This window comes from Lissotriton vulgaris, chromosome 1_1, assembly GCF_964263255.1.
Source record: "Lissotriton vulgaris chromosome 1_1, aLisVul1.2, whole genome shotgun sequence".
Classification (NCBI taxonomy): Eukaryota; Metazoa; Chordata; class Amphibia; order Caudata; family Salamandridae; genus Lissotriton; species Lissotriton vulgaris.
The window spans coordinates 1,032,386,167-1,032,406,584 of record NC_141685.1 but is presented as its reverse complement, the minus strand read 5'-3'; the positions used below and the strand labels follow the sequence as shown (position 1 = coordinate 1,032,406,584).

General features: G+C 46.6%; 1 protein-coding gene across 3 annotated transcripts in view; it reads left to right on the top strand.

Moving 5' to 3' along the window:
- LOC147748463 (A.superbus venom factor 1-like) overlaps window positions 1–20,418 on the top strand; it is a 1,277,467-nt gene that overhangs the window by 241,011 nt on the left and 1,016,038 nt on the right. For all 3 annotated transcript variants that reach the window (XM_086962056.1, XM_086962049.1, XM_086962065.1), the window contains one exon: window positions 18,780–18,867. In XM_086962056.1, coding sequence (XP_086818182.1) covers window positions 18,780–18,867 — 88 coding nt within the window. The remainder of the gene's footprint in view (window positions 1–18,779; window positions 18,868–20,418) is intronic.

Genomic DNA, 20,418 nt, shown 5'->3' with positions numbered 1-20,418 from the left:
GTGTTACATGCTTCCTGTGTGGGGGTCTGGGTAGGGAGCGTCCTGGGGTCGGAAGTAAATTAATTTAGGATTTTAAAAATTTCTTTCGATTGACAGGGGGCAGATAAAAAAAATTCTGAGGCATAGGCTTTTTTTGCTGTAAGAATGACAAGTTTGTACCTGTTGCGGGCGACCACATAGGCATCTCTACTTGAGGGGTGGTAGTCTCTCCTCCACTTACGCTCGAGTTGGCGAAGTTCCAGGTGGAGGGAGTTGAGATGAGGGGTGAACCATTTGTGGGAATTGCTGTGCCTGGATTGAGGAAACTTAGTTAGGGGGGCAAAGATGTCGCTGGCTGTCGTGAGCCAGTCTACTACCAGCCCATGAAGCTTATCGGTACCGGTGTCATTAGGTAGCAGGGGACGAGTTTGAGACAGATGGGCAAGCAGTTTGGGGGAGTCAACAGCCTTCCACTTGCGGGCCATGCCGCCCTCCCTTGGGGGGACCCTAATCTGGCCAACCGCTGATATTGTGGTGTCAATCATGAAGTGATCTGACCACACACAAGGTGTTACTAATGGGCGGGAGGACTTGACCCCATGAGTCCAGATATGATCGAGGATGTGGCCACCCTTATGGGTGGCAGACCTGACTAGTTGAATAAAGTTCAGGCTCGAAAGGCCCTCGAACAAATCGGAAGCATGCGGGCCAGCGTCCTCGTGCTGGAACCAGTAATTAAAGTCCCCAATGTGGCAGAAATTAATATTTAATTTTGCAATGCAGGGCTGCAGGACCACTGAGCTAATGTACAATTTCCGTCCACAGGCGAGACATCGCGCAGGACTGCTCAGGACAAAGGAGAAAGGGCACCCCGGAAGGACAGAACAGAGAAGGCCAATACAAGTGTAGGACACCACACCACCACAGCCAGCCTCGCTAACACAGCCAGCCTCGCCACCACAGCTAGCATCGGCACCACTGCCAGCGTCACCACTACTGCTAGCCTCACCAGCAGCAACACCACTTGCAGTGGTTAGACCCAGGAGGCATGCTGTTGCCACACTCCAGGAGGTGGAGTCATCCTCAGAAGACACAAGGGGGGACATCAACTGTGCCACTGGATGGCAGTAATGCTGGTTTGCTGTTCACCTCTGAGGTAGCACACACAGGTGCCAGACACCGCTGCAGGGCTCAGGAAAGCAGTCCACCTCTACAGGGTGAGGGTCATGGTGTCTTCGCAGGGCTGGAGGCAAACATGGGGAAGGTGCAGTGCCTACAAGGCAAGGCAATTCAGTCTGTACAGCGACAAATGAAGCACCTCAATAACAACAGGGTGAACATTGAGAAGGGCATTAGCTCAATAGCTGAGGGCATGAAGGAGATGTCTGCAGGCCTGCAGGACATGTCCCAGGCAGTGAGGCTTCTGTGCAGCAAAATGGATGAGTAGAGAAAAGATTTATCCCTTGGCTAACACACTAATATTTTCATGCCTATTTGCATGAGTTCCTGCTGGGCCACAATTATTACAATCTATCCACACATTTATAGTATAGTTTAAAACATTTATTTAAAAAGTCTTTTACTTTTGCACGAAATCATTAGACAATTTATAGAGAAAAGTACTGCATAATATAAAAAGTACATTCACAATTAAAAAAAAATTCAAAAACATAATATCATACACTTCATTTGTTTAAAAAGCACAATACTAAATATTTTGCACTGGGTTATACAATGAAAAAGGATTACACAAAGGGAGAGACATACAATTTATTTATTTATTTATTTATGAAATTTGGTAAAGGGCGAACAAATGCCCGGAGGCGTCTCGGCGCTAAAAAGACATGAACAATCAGTCATAAAGGTTACACATCTGAGACATTACTATTATCAAAATCTAAGCCTAGGCCCGTTGTTTTCTTGACTCCAGGTTAGATTAGATCTCTTGATTGTGTATGTGCTGCATGGATGAGGACAGGGTAACACGGTGCAGGGAGAGGCAGAAAATGGAACACCATATGAGGGCAGTGAACTGCCTAGCAACTGCCACTTCTCTGCTCTGCAGGCGCACCGTGGCCAAGCAGTAGGGGCTGGAGCACTGCAGCACTGATGTCTCTAGGGGGCTGGTAAAGGTAACCACTACACTTGAGGTGCTGCTGACGACTCAGTCTGCCACTACTGGTGCTGTGGAAGTTGGGGACAGCGAGGACACGACCAGTTGGAGCAGCATTACCCCCTGCAACAGACACTCAGAGGAGTAGCAGATGGCATGGGGCTGGCACTGGTTCCACAGCCAGTGATAACAGTCAACTGATGGCATCCAGCACTGTTGTGCGTGGCCGCAGACACTGATGCAGCCCACACTTTCAGAACTGAATTGGGTGAAGTAACCCATGAATTCCATCTATGGCTGTCACAAATTGGACTGCCAAGTTTGGCCGTTTGTGTTGTGGCGTAGTGCCCAGATATTAAAACGAAGTCATTACATACAACAAATGGCTGTGTCTCCTTACTTACTTAAAAATAGTTGTGTGTGATCTCTACCCGTCTTTGTCTCCCATCTGTTGCTGGTGCCACTCCTGCTGCGTTGGACTCTGAATGTGCAAATGCATCCTCATTGTCTTCAAAATCAGTTAATTCAACTTTGGTACCTTTCTTTGAGGCAAGGTTGTGCAGCATAGCACAAGTTGCAATGATTTTGCAGCAGATGATGGGTGTGTGTGTACTGACGTGCGCCTCCGCTTTTGTGGAGGCAGCGGAACCTGCTTTTCAATAGTCCAAAGGTGCGGTCCACAATGTTGTGTGTTGATTTGTGTGCCACAATATATCATCTCTCACTCGGGGTTGATGGGTTTAGGTAGGGAGTGAGGATAAATGACCGCACAGCATCTGCACTATCGCCTAGGTGAGAAAGAGAGTTCCATTAGTTACATACACCAAAACACATTCATCTGCAGTAACTATCAGGGTGTGACACAGTGATTTACCTAGTAAGTATCCTTATCCAAATTCTCCCGCAACCAGATGTGTGTAGATCCCACTATTCTGGAAGATGTATGAGTCGTGGGTGCTCCCAGGAAATTTAGCCACGATGTCTTTGATTATATTGGCAGCATCGCAGATTACCTGCACATTGATGGAGTGGGTTGACTTTCTGTTCCTGTAGATATACTCAGTGGCTGCAGGTGGGCAGATTGGAATGTGGGTGTCATCAATAAACCCTATGACATGCGGGAACTGTGCCATCTGGTAAAAGTCTGTCTTGGTTTTCAGCAGTTCCACTTGTGTGTTTGGGAAGCTAATGTAGTGATGCATTCTCTGCATCATGGCATCCAGGAACTTTCTGAAGAAACGGGACAGGCAACTTTGAGATACCCCGCCTACCGCAGCTATCACCCCCTGGTAACTATCAGATGCAAGTAGGTGTAGGCTACAGAGCACCTGCACATGTGGGAGTATGGCGTGCGGCCTTGGTGTTGGGTGCTCCAGGAGTGGGTGCAGGTCCCTTATCAAGTCCAGGATGGTGTAGGGGTGTAGCCTGTACCTTTCATGGATCTCAGCCTCAGTCTGTTGGAAGAGTGTGATGCTCTGTCTGTAAACGCGCTCCTCCCGTCTCCAGATCCTCACTCCTGCTGCCTGTAGCCATAGCCGCCTTGCAATCACATAGAAAGCCGCCATAGTGATCACACTGTTGCATTTTGAGATTGCTTATATACACTGAAGCTGATTACCACCTGCTTTCAGTCAATGTTAATTACTGACTCCTAAATACCGATTTTCTTGAAATTCGGTATTACCGATTTTTCCTACATCACTTTTCTCATTTTTACCGTTTCTTATTTATCAATTTGGTAAATAAGGAATCGGTATTTCCGATTCAGTAATTTTGAAATCGGTAATGATTAATCAGTATTTACCGATTCATAATTACTGAATCCTTCCCTACATCTCAATTGCCTAAATACCGGTGAGTAACTGTGAAATTTACCGAATTTCACCGTTACCGACCGGTATTGGCCCACCTACATATGGCCCTCAGTCTCATCCCCAATTGGAATATTTAATTTAAAGTAACCCCTAGACAACCCACAGGCCAGGGTGAAATGTATTCAAAAGGCAGGACATGTACTTTTAAGTTTTACATGTCCTTGTAGTAAAAAACTCTCAAATGTGTTTTCAGTACTCCAAGGCTTAGTTATCTCTCCCATAGGATAACATTGGCTTACCTTATTACATTTTATAAGTGTAATTCCTAATTGTCAAGAGATTTACTTTTCAAGCTTTCTGTTTCTGGAATCACAATTTAAAATCACAACTTATGTTGAAGTCCGATTTTAAATTGCAATTCGGAAAATAACCCTTTTATAAATTTGGCATTTTCTTACTTTAGCCATTTGGTGCCTGCTGCCTGTCTCTGATACATGCCTGGGGTAGGTGACAGCTGGGCTTCGTGTGCCCCCTAGACAGCCACACATAATAGGAGGTTAGATGTGATTCCATGGGCCATCCTAGCAGGATGGGAGAGAAGAGCTGGACCCAGCCCTACATCTGAATAGGCTCTGTCCTGTCCCCAGACAAAGGGCTGCATTCCTCCCTGTGGTAAGTCTGGAGACAGGGAAGGAAGGGAGGACCTCTTTGTGCTACAAAGACTTGCCTTTGAAGTCTCCCCCACATCAAAGGCACAACTGGGTATAAGTACTGGACCTTTTGACACCACCCCATTAGTACACTTCTGGACCTGTAAAGACTCTGCCTAGAATAAGTGCTGCTCTCTTGCTGAAGGACTGCACATCTGCTTGAATGCTTCTCTGTTGGACTACTGTTTTGCTGAGCTGACCTGCTGGTCAGCTGTTCCCCTGCCTGGGTTAGAAAGACTGGACCTGCATCACTTAAACCCAGCTGGGAAACTATCCAAACATGTGCTAGAGTCAAATAGACACCCTTGTACTATGGTGCAAATGTTTGTACATGGCACAGGCAGCTAATTTCATCGCCAATATGAGGGAAAGGGGTGGAGAGTGCCATAGTTCTGTAAATATGCCTCTCTCCAGCTCTCTACTCCTCGAGCTGCATTGCAAGAGTGTTTAGTTAATCTGCCCCTAAATGTCTGGGTGAGGGGCAGCAAGGTTACTGATTTTAGTGGGTTATACCATCTAATCATAAGATAGCACATGCTCAGTATCTCTTTTACTGAGGTGCACCAGCACCTGGTTGACAGTAGGCTAACTGACCCTAGGAATCATGCTGAGGAGGTGAACCTCTCGGCTAGCAAATGTCTAAAAAGGTATTTGGGGGATTTCCACAAAGGTGGTCAGGGTTCCCAAAGGAAGAAAGAGAAGGGAGAAAAGCTTAAAAGTAAGGAGTTCTCAAAAGACCCCTAAATAATTCCTAGGGGAGTAGTGATAACCAGTCCTAGTCTGATCCTAAGAAGAAGGGGTTCTATGATCAAAATACATTGAGGTTCTTACCCCAATGTATTTAGTGCTACACATATGGATACTCCAAAGGTGAAGCCTAATGTCCCAAGATAGCACAGCTCCCCACTGGTGGGTAGACACCTATGTTGGCAAGTGTAGGGCTCAGGGAGGAGGTAGTCCCAGTTAGCTTTAGGGGACAGACAGAGAAATGACTTTAGAACCTGGAACAATAACCCACACAGCTGCCAAAGAGATAGGCAAGGGGGAGGGAAACCAACCATTGAAGTCCCCACAGTGGAGGTTGACAGTCCCTGAGGAGGAAGCCCCCAAGACAACCAGGGAGAACATCACTGCGCTAGGTGACCTACCGGTGCTTGCTAGCTGGCAAGTTTAAGGTAGGCCCACAAGAGATGAATTCTGCAGAGCGCAGAAAGAGTGTCCCACTCTTGAGGGCTTGGTGTGACAGCCAGGCCTCAGTCCACGTGGTAGGTGAAGCCTGTGGGGATCACCTAATCTACTGGGAGAATGATCTCAATTATAGTGAGACTAAGGCTCCTGATGCTGGGACAGCCTGTATGCTGATGGTCCCCCATTGTTACAGTACCTTTATATTTAGTTTGGCTCACAACAGTCCCCTAGCAGGACATTTAGGGCAAGACAAGACCTTCGCCAGGCTTGCCCCACACTTTTATTGGCCCAGAATAAAGACAGCCTCATCCTCATATGCATTCTGCAGGTCTCGTTCTACCATTCAGGCTAGGGGTAAATCTTGGAAAAAACATAACACTCCCCCGATGCCATTACCAATCATTGGCATACCCTTTGAAAGGGTGTGCATCAACGTCATTGGACCTTTGGTCCCAGGACAGCCTTACACAACAGGTTTGTCCTGGTCTTAGTGGGCCGTGCAACCAGCTACCCAGATCCCATCTCTCTAAGGTCAGTGATTGCACCTGTAGTGGCTAGACCTCTGATGAGGATCTTTAATTATGTTGTGTTCCCCAAGGACGCATTGTCTGAAAGAGACACTAAACTCACGTCCGAATGCATGAATTTCATGTGGGATGAGTATGGTTTGACTTAAAAGTTCACCATACCCTATCACCCCAGAACCAACGTTCTTATGGAAAAATTTACCAAGGCCCTGAAGGGCATACTTATGGGCATGCCTGACCTCATGAGTGTAAGTGGGATGTCCACTTGCCATGCCTTCTCTCCGCCTACAGGGAGGGGCCACAGAAAGGAGTAGGGTTCAGCCCATCTGATCTCCTTTCTGCCCACCCTTTTAGAGAACATAGTCTGAGCCTTGTCAGGAAGGGATGGGAGCAAGATCCCAGGCCCCCTCACTCCCAGAATGTGGTCAGCTAAGTGTTGGCCCTCTGAAACCAGAGACATCAGTTCTGGAACAAGTCAAATAGAAATTTAGAGGCCAGACAGGAAGGCATGAAGCTCTGCTATAACAGAAGGCCACTCTGGTGGAGTTTTAGCCTGGCCAGAACTTTGGGCCATGGAACAGGTAGAGCCCAGGGTTCTCTTGGACCACTGGACGGCGCCCATACAAAATCATGGAATGTGGGAGAAAGCCACCTACTTGGTTGATCTCCAGACTCTTAGAAGCCCCCTAGGGGTGTTACGTGTGAATCGACTCAAGCCTCAATTCATGAGGTCCGAAGTGAGCATGCTCCTCGTGGCAGAAGAGGGGGTGGAAGAGTAGAGTGAATGTCTCCCTGACCTCCTTTCTTCTCAGGAACACGATGGGTAATTTTAGAGTGTCAAACTCTCTTCCACCCATACCCCAGAAGAGCGTAGGTACTGTTACCAGTTGCTGGGACAGTTTGCCTCTCTGGTCCCACTCTCCCCTGGACTCACATATCTGTGAATCCATGATGTTTACATTAGAGACAATCTACCTTTGAAGAACCAAACCTACTTGTTGTCAGACTTGGTGAGGGCTAGCATCAAATAGGAAGTCTCCAAGATGTTAGCACTCTTGGTGTCTGAGCCCTCTAATTGCCGCTGGTTGAGGCCTGTTAATCTGGTGCCAAAGGCTGCCCCACCGGGCACAACACCAGAACTCTAGTACTTTAGGACTACCTAGGACTCATCTCAGCCACCAAAACTGATGCACACAACATCCCCTGAGCTGATGAGCTCATTGACAGACTGGATGCTGCCAATTTCCTCAGTACCTTTGATTTGACATCAGGGTACTGGTAGATCCCTCTGACTGAGGGTGCCAAAGAAAGGTCTGCATTGTCACCCACAGATGGCCACTTCCAGCTTTGGGTCATGCCATTTGGCTTGAAAAATGCCACTGCTACCTTCAAAAGGGTGGGTCCTGGCTGATATGGAGGCCTTTTGTGCTGCTTACTTAGATGACATTGCTTTCTATAGTTCTAGCTGAGAGGAACAGCTGCATTACCTCCATGAGGTGCTTCAGGTCCTGAAATGGGAAGGCCTAACTATCAAGTTCAGTAAGGGTCAGATTGGGCAAGGTTCCTTGGTGTACCTGGGACATCTGCTAGATGGGTGCAAGGTGCAGCCCTCCAGGCCAAGATTGAGACTATCATGGCCTTGCAACCGCCTAAACCCAAACAGAATTGAGATCCTTCTTCAGCCTCACAGGCTACTACAGATGATTTGTTAAGAGTTATGGTACCATTGTTGCCTGCTTAACTGAGCTGACTTCTAAGAAGCAGCCAGATTGGTGATCTGGACAGAGGCTTCTCAGAAAGCCTTTGATTCTTTTAAGGAAGCCATGTGTATAGCACCTGTACTCAAGGCACCTGATTTCTCCAAGCAATGAATTGCGTAAACAAATGCTTCAGAGCATGGCACAGGAGCCTTCATAGCACAGCTAAATGAAGAGGACCTACACCAACTAGTAAACTTCATTAGTAGGAGATTACTTCCACTGGAACAGAGGAGGAGTGTCATTGAAAGAGAAGCTTTTGCTGTGGTCTGGGCATAGAAGAAGTTGAGACCAAACCTGTTTGGGACTCACCTTCTGGTTCAGACAGACCACAGACCCCCTCAGATGGCTCATGCACACGAGAGGAGAGAATTCCAAATTGTTGAGGTGGTCCATCTCTCTACAAGGAATGGACTTTATGGTGGAACACCGCCCAGGGTCAGACCACACCAATGCTTATGAGCTCTCCAGGATTTTCTGCTTTAGGGAAGAGTAATCTCAAAGGGTTGGATAGCTCTCCCCACTTTCAGCTGGGGGTACTTGTGTTAGACCTGACAGCCATAGGGTGGTCCTATGACCACATTTTTGCCTACCTCCTCCATTTTTCGGACCTTGTTTATGCTGACTTTGGGACTCTACGCGCTTTACCACTGCTAACCAGTGCTAAACGGGGTAATATTAATTCATCCCCAATTGTCATATCTAATTTACTTATAAGTGCCTAACAAAGTGCACTACATGTGACCAGGGCCAGTAAATTATATGTTAATAGTGGAACTGCCGCACTTATTGTGCCACCCACTTAAGTAGCCCTCTAACCATTGCTCAGCCCTGCCATTGCAGCACCTGCATGTACAGTTTACTCTACCATTTCGACCTGGCAAAATAAATATCTTGCCAGGCCCAAACCTTCCAATGTAATACATATAAGTCACCCCTTAAGTAGGCCTTAGACAACCCAAAGGACAGGGTGCAATGTATTCAAAAGCCAGGACATGTAGTTTTAAGTTTTACATGTCCTTGGAGTGAAAAACTCTCAAATTTGGTTTTCACTACTGCAAGGCCTATCTCTCCTATAGAACAATATTGGGATTACCGTATTGCATTTCATAAGTGGTATTCCTAATTGTGAAGAGATTGACTTTTCAGGTTTGCTATCTCTGGAATCCCAATTTAAAATCACAATTGATGTTGAAGCCTGATTTTAAATTGCAATTCTGAAAAGGCCACTTTTAGAAAATTCTTAGTCAGATTGAGCACTACCTTAAGGACTCAATTACTGAGTGGCATGGCACAATGTTAAAACATCATTGTATGACAAATAGCAAAATCTTAAGAATGTTATCGAGTGGAACCCAAAATTATACAAATCATCAATGACAAAGTGACAACTTCATTCAACTGCATGTCTCCAGGCTTCTTATTTTATTGAAGAAGAAGACTTCAAATCAATATTCTCATTGATCCTCAAACTAAATGACATCAGACGTGAATTCCATCACTCCCAATGCATTTCGGGTGTACATATCACCCTTCGTCAGGGAAAATCTATAACTGAACATAATTACAATGAAACATGCAAATAGAAATATATACAAAACTAAAAAAAAAGGCCTACATCACCCGGGAGAATCTGAGTGATTACAACTCATAGAGTGTGTAACTGTTAGGAATTAAAACAGGTATGCGGTTCTATATATCTAGAAAAATGCAACATGCTTCGTGATAGAAAAAAAGAGGAGAAAGAATAAAAAAACAGCGTGAAACACACAAAGAAAGTGACTCAAGCCAATATGATTCATCCCAAAAGAACCAATACATACTAACGCCCATGAAGCACCAAAAAACGTGGTCAAATGTGAGAATATACACAATCATAAGGCTAAACCTGAAGACAGCGTAACTGCACAGTGTCATACAAAATACAATAAATGGAAAGTCCACCACTCAAGGCTCAAAAGTATGCAGGTGCTGCCTGTTGCGACAGTGTCAACAAGAGGATCACGTTCAGGCTCCTCACCCACGCACACAAATCTCTCCACAACCTGGGCCCCAAGTACCTCAACGACCGCCTGACCTTCTACACTCCCACCCGCCAGCTACGGTCCGCTAGCCTCGCCCTCGCCGCCGTACCACGCATCCGAAGAGCCACCGCCGGAGGCAGATCCTTCTCCTACCTGGCGGCCAAGACATGGAACTCCCTCCCCATCCACCTTCGGCTGACCCAAGACCACCCCGCCTTCAGGAGACAACTCAAGACATGGCTGTTCGAGCAGTAGCGGCCCCCTTCCCCCAAGCGCCTTGAGACCCTGGAGATGTGGCTGCGTCGAGGGATGTCCAGGATGAGTCGGGCGGAGGCGTTCTGGATGCGTTGTAGTCTTTTCTGTAGCTTGGCTGTGGTTCCGGCGTAGAGGGTGTTTCCGTAGTCCAGCCGGCTGGTGACGAGGGCCTGGGTGACCGTCTTCCTGGTTTCGATCGGGATCCATCGGAAGATCTTGCGGAGCATGCGGAGGGTGTGAAAGCATGAAGAGGAGACGGCGTTGACTTGTCTGGTCATCAAGAGGGAGGAGTTCAGGGTGAAGCCCAGTTTGCGTGTGTGGTCTGTCGGCCTGGGGGCGGTGCCCAGGGCAGGGGGCCACCAGAAGTCGTCCCAGGCGGAGGGTGATGGTCCAAGGATGAGGACTTCCGTCTTGTCTGAGTTCAGTTTCAAGCGGCTGTTCTTCATCCACTCGGAGACGTCTTTCATCCCTTCGTGGAGGCTGGTTCTGGCGGTGTCGGGGTCTCTGGTGAGGGAGAGGATCAGCTGGGTGTCGTCGGCGTAGGAGATAATGTTGAGGTTTTGTTGGCGTGCGATGGCTGCGAGAGGTCTCATGTAGACGTTGAAGAGGGTGGGGCTGAGTGATGATCCTTGCGGGAAGCCGCAGATGACTTCGGTGGCCTTTGAATGTAACGGGGGAGGCGGACTCTCTGTGTTCTTCCAGCGAGGAATGAGATGATCCACTTCAATGCCATCTCTTGGATGCCGGTGTTGCTGAGGCGTTGGACTAGGGTGCGGTGGCAGACAGTGTCGTACGCGGCGGAGAGGTCCAGTAGGATGAATGCCGCTGTTTCCCCGTTGTCGAGAAGGGCTCGGATGTTGTCGGTGGCTGCGATGAGGGCGGTCTCGGTGCTGTGGTTGGCTCTGAAGCCAGACTGCGAGGGGTCGAGGGATCCATTCGTCTCGAGGAAGGCGGCAAGCTGTCTGTTGGCGATCTTCTCGATGTCTTTGGCAGGAAAAGGGAGGAGCGAGATGGGGCAGAAGTTTTTGAGGTTGGTGGGGTCCGCTGTTGGTTTCTTCAGTAGGACGCTGAGCTCGGCATGCTTCCAGCTCTCCGGGAAGGTGGCGGTGTCGAAGGAGGTGTTGATGAAGTCTCGGAGTTGGGGTGCGATGGTGGAGTCGGCCTTGTTGAAGACGTGGTGGGGGCACGGGTCAGTCGGAGATCCGGAGTGGTTGATGTTCATCGTGCGGGTTGTGTCTTCGGTGTTCACTGCATTCCCGGTGCGGAGGGTGGCGGTGGGGTGCGTTGGTTCAGCGGTTGGGTGCGAGGAAGGTGCGCCAAAGCTGTTGTGGATGTCGGCAATCTTGCGGTGGAAGAATGAGGCGAGGGAGTCGGAGAGATCTTGTGACGGGGTGATGTTGTTGTTGCCGGTGCTGGGGTTGGAGAACTCCTTGACGATGCTAAAGAGTTCCTTGCTGTCTTGGGCGTTGTTGTCCAGTCGATCCTTCAGTGAATTCTTCTTGGTGGTGCGGATGAGCTGTTGGTGCTTGCAGGTTGCGTGTTTGAGGGCGGTCATGTTGTAAGTGGTCCGGTCAAGGAGCCAGGCTTTCTCGAGGGTGCAGCAGGTCTTCTTGGAGTCCTTGAGTTCGTCGGTGAACCAGGGGGCCTTCTTGCTTCTGGGTTTGCTGGGAGGGTTCTTCAGTGGTGCGAGGTCGTCGGCGCAGGTGGTCAGCCACTGCGTGAAGTTGCGGGCTGCTTCGTTGGGGTCCAGTGTGCTGGCAGGTGGGTTCTGGCTGAGGGAGGTGATGAGCTGGTCGGCGGTGATCTTGCTCCAGCTTCTGTGAGGAACCTGTTGCGGGTGGTGGTGGGTAGTGGTTTTTCTGAAACTGAAGTGGACGCAGCTGTGGTTGGTCCAGTGAAGTCCGGTGGAGTGGCTGAAGGCGATGTGCTTGCTGGCTGAGAAGACGGGGTCAAGCGTGTGGCCGGCGTAGTGGGTGTTGACCAGTTGCTTGAGTCCGAGGTTGGCGAGGTTGTCCAGCAGGGTGACGGTGTTGCGGTCCTTGTTGTTCTCCAGGTGGAAGTTGAGGTCCCCTAGGAGGATGTAGTCAGCGGAGGGGAGGGCGTGTGGGCTGATGAAGTCCGTGATGTCTTCGCTGAATTGTGTGCGTGGTCCCGGGGGTCTGTAGATGAGGGTGCCTCTGAGGGTCGTCTTTGGGTCGGTGTGAATCTGGAAGTGGAGGTGTTTGGCGGCGGTGTAGGTGTCGTCGGCATCGGTAGTGATGCGGATGGTGTTCTTGTGGACGATGGCGATGCCTCCCCCAGTCTGGTTGACGCGGTCCCTCCTGATGATCTTGTAACCATCCGGGATGGCGATGGCGATGCCGGGGGCTGAGGAGGCGTTCATCCATGTTTCAGTGAGGAACGCGACATCTGGTGATGTTGTGTCGAGCAGGTTCCAGAGTTCGCCGGCGTGTCTGTGGACGGAGCGGGTGTTGAGCAGGATGCACTTGAGGTCGCTGCTGGGGTTTGGCTTGGCGGGTGCGGTGCATGTTCGGAGGCAGGTGAACTTGCAGGTTGTGCAGGTGAAGGGTCCGTGGAAGCGTTTCGGGGAGGCCCGGCAGCAGGCGGGGTTCCGGCCGGAATTTAGTGCGTTGAGGGCGGCAGCATCGTAGGTCTGTCGGGTCGTCTTGCATCGGTGGGGGCCAGGGGTCCTGGCGCTGGGGGCGGTCCAGGCGCGGACAGGCGCAGACAGGCTTACCTTTGGCGCGCCTTCGGTGCACAATCGGCGCGCCTGCTGCGCGTGACCGCTGCGCGTCCACGCGGTCGCCATTTATGGCGAAGTGGGAGGGAGGGAGGAGCAGCTGGGAGGTGGGAGCGGGGAGGGCACAGAAGGAAAAGGGGGCGTGGCCGCTGGAACGGCGGCGGGAAACAGGGAGCGGGGCGGGCAGGCACAGGGGGCAGAGAGACAGGAATACAGCACAGGCAATATCAAAATCACAAATACAGCAAATGGGGAACAATTATAATGTACACAAGATGCGGGGAGACAAAAGGAACGAAATAAAAACGAACAGTACACGCAAATATGGCGGGGGCGGGGTCTGTGAGGCAGGCTCAGCGAAGCTGCGGGCAGCAGCGGGGCTAGTCACGCACACAACAGCTGGTGGCCGTGCGGCGCGGGGGTGTCCTGGGAACAGGAACCCATCCACCCGGCAGAAGGCCAAGGCTTCACAAAGGTGGAGCGCTGACAGTTTACAACTAAGGGGGATGCACAACAATGGAGGTGCAGCCATTCGATGAACCCCTGGAAGGGTTAGATTCCACATGTGCAGTGGGTAGGCGGGGAGGAGGGACTGACCTGACGGTAGTCCTGGACTTCACTGCCCTAACCCACCACGTATGGACTGAGTACAATCTTGGGGAGGATGCCTGTGTTCAGGTAGTACCCCAGAGGGCCGGTGCGGTATGCGGTTCCCTGGATGTCAAGTAATGCACTGTTGGCTGTAGCACGTTGGGGCCTGATGGGCAATGTGCGCATCACAGTGGGAAATTGGCAGCCTAGATGGCCAAGTTCAAATATATCGGCAAGTTCTTGTGTATAGCGGAGTTAAAAGTTAAAGTGTAAGTTTGAAATGTACGGCCAAGAAGTTCTAGTGTACGGCCGAGCTAAATGCTAAAGTGTAATGTCGCACCTAATTCCCTTACTGCTGTTGACATGTTGATGCAGATAAAGTGTAATGCTGTGAATAGTTCTTATATCCAAGAAGGTTACTTTTCCTTGGTAATGGTCTATGATGATTCACTTGGATTGATGTGAATAAAAGGCTACGCCGTGGACAACATATCCTGATTCCGAGAGTTCTTGGGCATAGCGGGCAGTAAGGTGAAGGAATTTGGGGAAGAGGGACTGTCCCGATGGGCGCATACTATGTCCCAGATTTGCGCTGATTACGTCCGCTGTGACCGACATATGGAATGAACTGAGGTGGCTGTCAGTTGGCCTAATCATCCATCAACACTCTCACCATCCAGCCGGTCCAGTATCAAATAAGTTCAAGTATGAAGAGAAAAGAAGTGTAGCGCTGTGCTAAATAAACAGAATGGTGCCTGGGTTCACGTAGCTTGATCCGCAGCCCCGCTATGACATAACATTCGTCCAAAAAACATGACATAACATATACTTCATTTGTCCAAAAACATTACATCACCCTTTCTGCCACACTGTGTTCCATCTTCCACCTGCAGCCTCGGATTACATTCAACAGCAAAGGTGACTGAGTGCCAACCATCATTCATTCTGTGGCTTCCATGTGCCTGATGCTAGCGCCATTTCAATATCCATAAAGCACTCACCCTTCGAAGAGCCAAAACCCGGATTAAGGCATTAGTCTGCTCTGCGTTGGACCAGATCTTCCACGTCCACGAGTGCCTTCCAAAATGTACCACAAATATTCAAATATGCTAATGTCTGAATTAACGAGTCTTATCCCCCCAACCCACCAAGGAAGCTACAGGGGGACTTTACTTAGCTCCTCCCTGGACACATCACAACATACTTCGTAATGCCGTATAGAAAAGGCATGGCATGTAAAGAATTAATCTCACCCTAGATCTGCCACGGGAAGAGGAGATACACAGGCCACCATCAGTACCCACTATGCCAATGGCCACACTGTGTCCTACGAGTATCTATAGTCACCTTGTCTATTTAATTTATACATGCAGCACTTGAAGGGCTTCCTACTGCATTGTGGCGTTGACGCTTACTAATTTGCTGATGCCACTCAGAACCTACTTTAAGAAAGAAGTGCAAGAGGACTTATTAATTCAAACTTAAGCTAAATTTGTGAGACAGGTCTTAACAGCTCTATCACCTCAGGATTCAACAGCGCCTCACCCTTTTAAACAAGCGCGCGCATGTGGAGGGGAGAGATGAGGGGGCCAGCACAGGTTTCCCTTGCGGGAGAGAGCAGCAAGGCACAATAATTGCTAACATACGGCGCCGCTGCTCGCACCCCCAAGGGAATCGCCGAACATGCACACGTTGCCATTGGAAGCAATGCAACGGTGCACGTTTTTGCCAGCAAAAGTGTAGCGATGGCTAAAGGTCTTTTTCCTATGCAGCACATGCGTGCTCTGTAGGTGAGACCTAAAAAGTAAGTCCTAGGCGCGGTGAAATAAAGACCGCAATTCGTGCCTGGTACGGTTACGTCATGCGTTCATAGGCGTGAGAGTGACACGGACAGGAAGAAAGGACTTAACTATAAAGCCAGTGATCCAAGGTGAAACAAGACAGCCATATTAGTCAAACTAAGTACCCGAAAATAAGGTGCTTGGTTACGAGTGCTTTCCACAATAACTCCAGGTTAATAAATGCAATATAAGTTCTCTAATTACATAATTGAGTTGGATAACCATACTGTACATTGTGCATCCTCATAAGTAACATACATTGTTAACCCGAACAATTTAACTAACATTGAGTAACTGACAGTTATCCACAAATAATAGAGATAAAAGCACTGATGCGCTTATCATAACTCTGATATCCATAATTCTAGAGCAAATGGATGCAAACTTCCTATTAGCGCAGACATCTGATCGTGACACCGCTGTTAACAAACATAAAGCCTAATTCATTGTGCATAACAACAACAGATTTGAACAATATAAAAGTGAAACCCTGAGTATGCCAATAAAAATAAAACCTTTGACAGTGTGTGGTAATCTAACAAACCATGTCCCACGTGTTGCCTAACTAATGAAAAGATGCATGTCTCTAGAGTGCTGTCATCATTACTTGCAACATTGAAGAAAGCAGGATAATTCTATCTTGCCATTGAGACCCTTCGGGCTCATTGTGTCCAAATACCGTATCCAAAATGTTTCTTGTTGGGTCATGAATTTAGTCATGTCTCTGTCTGTGACTCTTGACAATCTCAAGTACTATGAATCTTAATTGAGTAATAGTATGACTTAATTCTACCCAATGAATGGCTAGTGGGGAAGTGGTCGCCCGAGTTCTAATTCTACTCTTGTGTTCAGTTATCCGTGCTCAGAGCCCTCTTTCTTTCTTGCCTATGTAATATAAACCACACAGACATCGTATGGCATAAATTAAATTTTGAGAATTAAAGTACGCTGTAAACAATAGCTTCACTGGTTTGCCTGACCAAGGATGTGCAATTTTAATGCCTACAATCACGTTGTTACAGTGTGAACAGTTGTAACACCTTTGCATACCTCTATGTTCACCCAAATTAGTGATTTTTTTCTTCTTAAGTATCTTCCTGATGTTGTTTAATCTTTTATAAGCAAAAATAGAGGGATCTTTAAAAAGGTCGCCAAAATCGTATTCAGTTTGTAAAAGTTCCCATCGGTTGGGAATCACTTTTTTAATGGCTGTCGCCTGTGTTGAGAACATGGAAACAAACACTTCTCTTCTGCCCTGAACCTTCTCCTTTTTAATTAATAAGTCAAATCTGGGAATCCCATCTGCCTGTGTTGCCGCTGCTTCAACAATCTCGTTTGGATACCCACGTTCTAGAAAACCTTTTTTAAATTGTTGCAAGGATGCTTAATATTGGGTGTCATTAGAAGAAATCCATTTAATTTGCAAAAATGTGAGATTTTTTTTTAGAAAAACAGTGAAATCTGGAAAATAGGAGAGTGTTTTTGCGATCAGTGGGTTTAGTGAAAACCTTTGTGATAATCTCTGAGCCACTAAGGTGAAGGCTGACGTGTAGATATGAGATGTTCTGCTTGTCCATCACATACGTGAACTGAATCCTAGTTTTTTTCATTGAGATGCTGATGTTTTGTGTAAGTTCCTGAGCCATGAACTGCCATACAATGAATATGTCATCGATGTATCGACGATATAATAGCAAATGTTCCATCCAAGTAGTGTCTTGAAGCACACGCTCAGTTTCAAATTTAATCATGTAGATGTTCACATAGCTGGGGGCCCCTGAAAAACCCATAGGTACCAGTCGTTTTAAAAAGTACCTATCTTGCCACTTAAAATAACTATGGAAAAGACAAAACTGCTAGAGTTCTAAGAGAAACATTTTATAGGCCTGTATTTCCTCTTGCTGAAGAAGAGCCCATTCTACAGCTTCTAATCCTTCATTATGCGGTATGGATGTGTACAGTGACTGGTGGCAGGGTGGAATCCCCTCAGAGCGTGCACACCAATTTTGATGAATTTTGTGTCCAAGATATACATGTTTAATTTGTCTACTTTGAATCCACTGTCGCTGTTCTCAGATCTGGTTTGACTATAAGAAAATTGGAATTTTCTTACTATAGCCATTTTGTGGCTGCTGCCTGTCTCTGATACACATCTGGGGAGGGTGAAATATGGACTTTATATATTCCCGCTACACAGCCAAACACAATTTGAGCTTAGGGGTCACTTGATGGGCCATAGTGGCAGGATTGGAGGGAGGACATAGACCCTGCCTCACTTACACCTGAATAGGCTGTGTCCTTTCCATACACAAAGGGATGCATACCCCCTGTAGTGAGTCCGGAGCCAGTGCAGGAAGGGAAGACCTCTGTGCACATCAAACACCTGTCTTTGCAGTCTTCCCCACAACTGGGAATAAGTACTGGACCTCTGACATCGCCATTCTGCCACTCTGCTGGACTGCTACTCTCTTGGACTACTGCTTTGCTGTGTTGACATGCTGGCCTACTGTTTACTTGCTTGGGTGAGATGGTCTGGACCTGCATCACTTGTACCCAGAGTGACTCCAAGGGCTTGCAGGCTTGCCATCTGATCCGAAGTCTAAGGGACATAGAAGACCTACAAATTACCTGCCTCTGCACCTGGACTCTGCCATCTGTGAGTCTGCACTGACTTGTTCAGCGGGCCTCACTGAGACCATGTATCCGACTCGTGCTCCATCGTGGTTGGCCTGAACGTTTGGCTTTGTCCTTGTCCGGCGTGTCCAGATATCCCAACTAAGCTCTATTTTACAGTTTATTCTTTAAAAATTCTTGTCTCAAGTTCTAATTATTGGATTTATGTCATTTCAGTCCTGTGTTATTTATTACATTAGGCTTTATGTTTCTAGGCTGGTGTTGAATCTTTTTGGGTGGTGTTTTTATTGTTTTACTGTTTGAAGTGCTTCACAAATTCTTTACCTTTTTCCTCTAACGTAAAGCCAGACTGCTCTGTGCAAAGCCATCAGAGGGTTAGCATGTGTTAAGTTAGGGTTGCCTGCCTATGACCCTGACTAGAATTGTGGTTGCTGCTTGCCTACGGCTCTTACCTCAGTCAACCAGCAACCCAATTTCTAACAATAACTTTTTATGGGACTTTTTTACTGCAAATCTCCACCATGTCAACCTCCTTCTCTGCAGATGAGATTTGCTTAAAAGAAATGAGAACCTTAGTAACACCTCTCCCTTCTGTTCCTCCTGCAGTGTTGCCCAATTTCGAAGTTTCCATGAAACCAAGGATACCCTTTTTCTATATTAATGGTGATGAGGTGCATGTGGACATCACAGCAAGGTAAAAAGAGGAATCTTGTTACTGAAGTCCCTTGTTTTTATGGTTCATATCATTGTTGCTCTTGCATAGTGGACACTGCATACAAGATCCTGACATATTTCACAGATAATTGCTTTTAATTAATTTTAGGGCTTTTTACCAAAGGCCAGTAACTAATACACCCTTTGAACTGGTGTCTGTCCTGTGGATAAATCCCTGCTTACCAGGTATGTTTTGTGTTGGACGATTTCCCATCCTGCTTACATTTATTACATGCCACTCATGCCACAAACTTGGTTTTTGTGAACAGAAGCACACTATTGATCACCTGAGATTGGTGAAGTGTAATGTACCATAACTCAGATTAGTATCCATTTTTGACCTTTACAGCCTGCCTTCCCCCTATGGTTCCCTTTCTATGTCTTTTGTTCCTTACTTATTAATCAGCGGGTGCTTGGATATACCTCTATTTCCTTTTTTTCTGTTACGTCACCCTCCTATTTTTTAGAATTTTCTCCCCCTGCACCTTCTCCAATGTCTAAATCTTCAGGAAGGTCCAGGTGAGGATATGTCGGGGTTTGGGATGCACTAGGAGGGAGGGTGGTGATATATTGGGTGAACACCCTAAATATCGATTCCAAAATATCGAATGGACAGAATATCGATTAAAAACATATAAAATAGACAGAATATCGAATTATCAAAATATAGATAAGATAGAATATCGAAATTGGGGAAGGAAATATCGAATTCCACAATATCGAATTTTATAATATAGTTTTCCACAATATCGAATTTTATAATATAGATTCCCATAATATAAAAAAAAATAGTGTTATGTATGGCAGTATATGTGTTAAAATTATGTATTATTTTTCTAATGTATATTTAATTTTTTTAAAGTAATGTATGTTATGTAATTACATTTTTGTGTAATTTAATTCCTTAGCGGGTTGTGGGTTTATAGGGGAATAGGGTGGGAAGTAATTTAATTATAGTAAATTAAATATGATATTTTATTTATATGAATTGATAATTATTAATTGATGATTAATTATGAATTGGTAATAAATGTTTATTAATTGGTAATTCATTGTTATAAATTGGTCAATGATTTTTATTAATTGATTAGTTGATAATTATGTTAATTTTATTTTTTATTATTAGGAGAGGGTTGTGGGTTTATAGGGGAATTGGGTGGGAAGTAATTTAATTGCAATAAAGTTAATATTTATTTTTATTTATATGTATTGATAATTAATTGACAATTAATTATTTATTGGTAATTAATTTATTAATAGATAATATTTGTAATGGGTAATTAATTATTATTAATTGGTCATTATTTTTAATATTTTTTTATTGGTATTGATAATTAATGTTATCTTAATTTAATATTAAATCATTTCTTCACCCCTACGCTATAAAACGCTTTCCCTACAGTTGCACTCTCTGGAGTGGGAATAGTAATTTTTATGCCTACGCTATCCAACGCTTTCCCTACTGTTGCACTCTCTGGAGTGGCAATCGTAATTTTTGCCCCTTCGCTATCCAACACTTTCCCTACTGTTG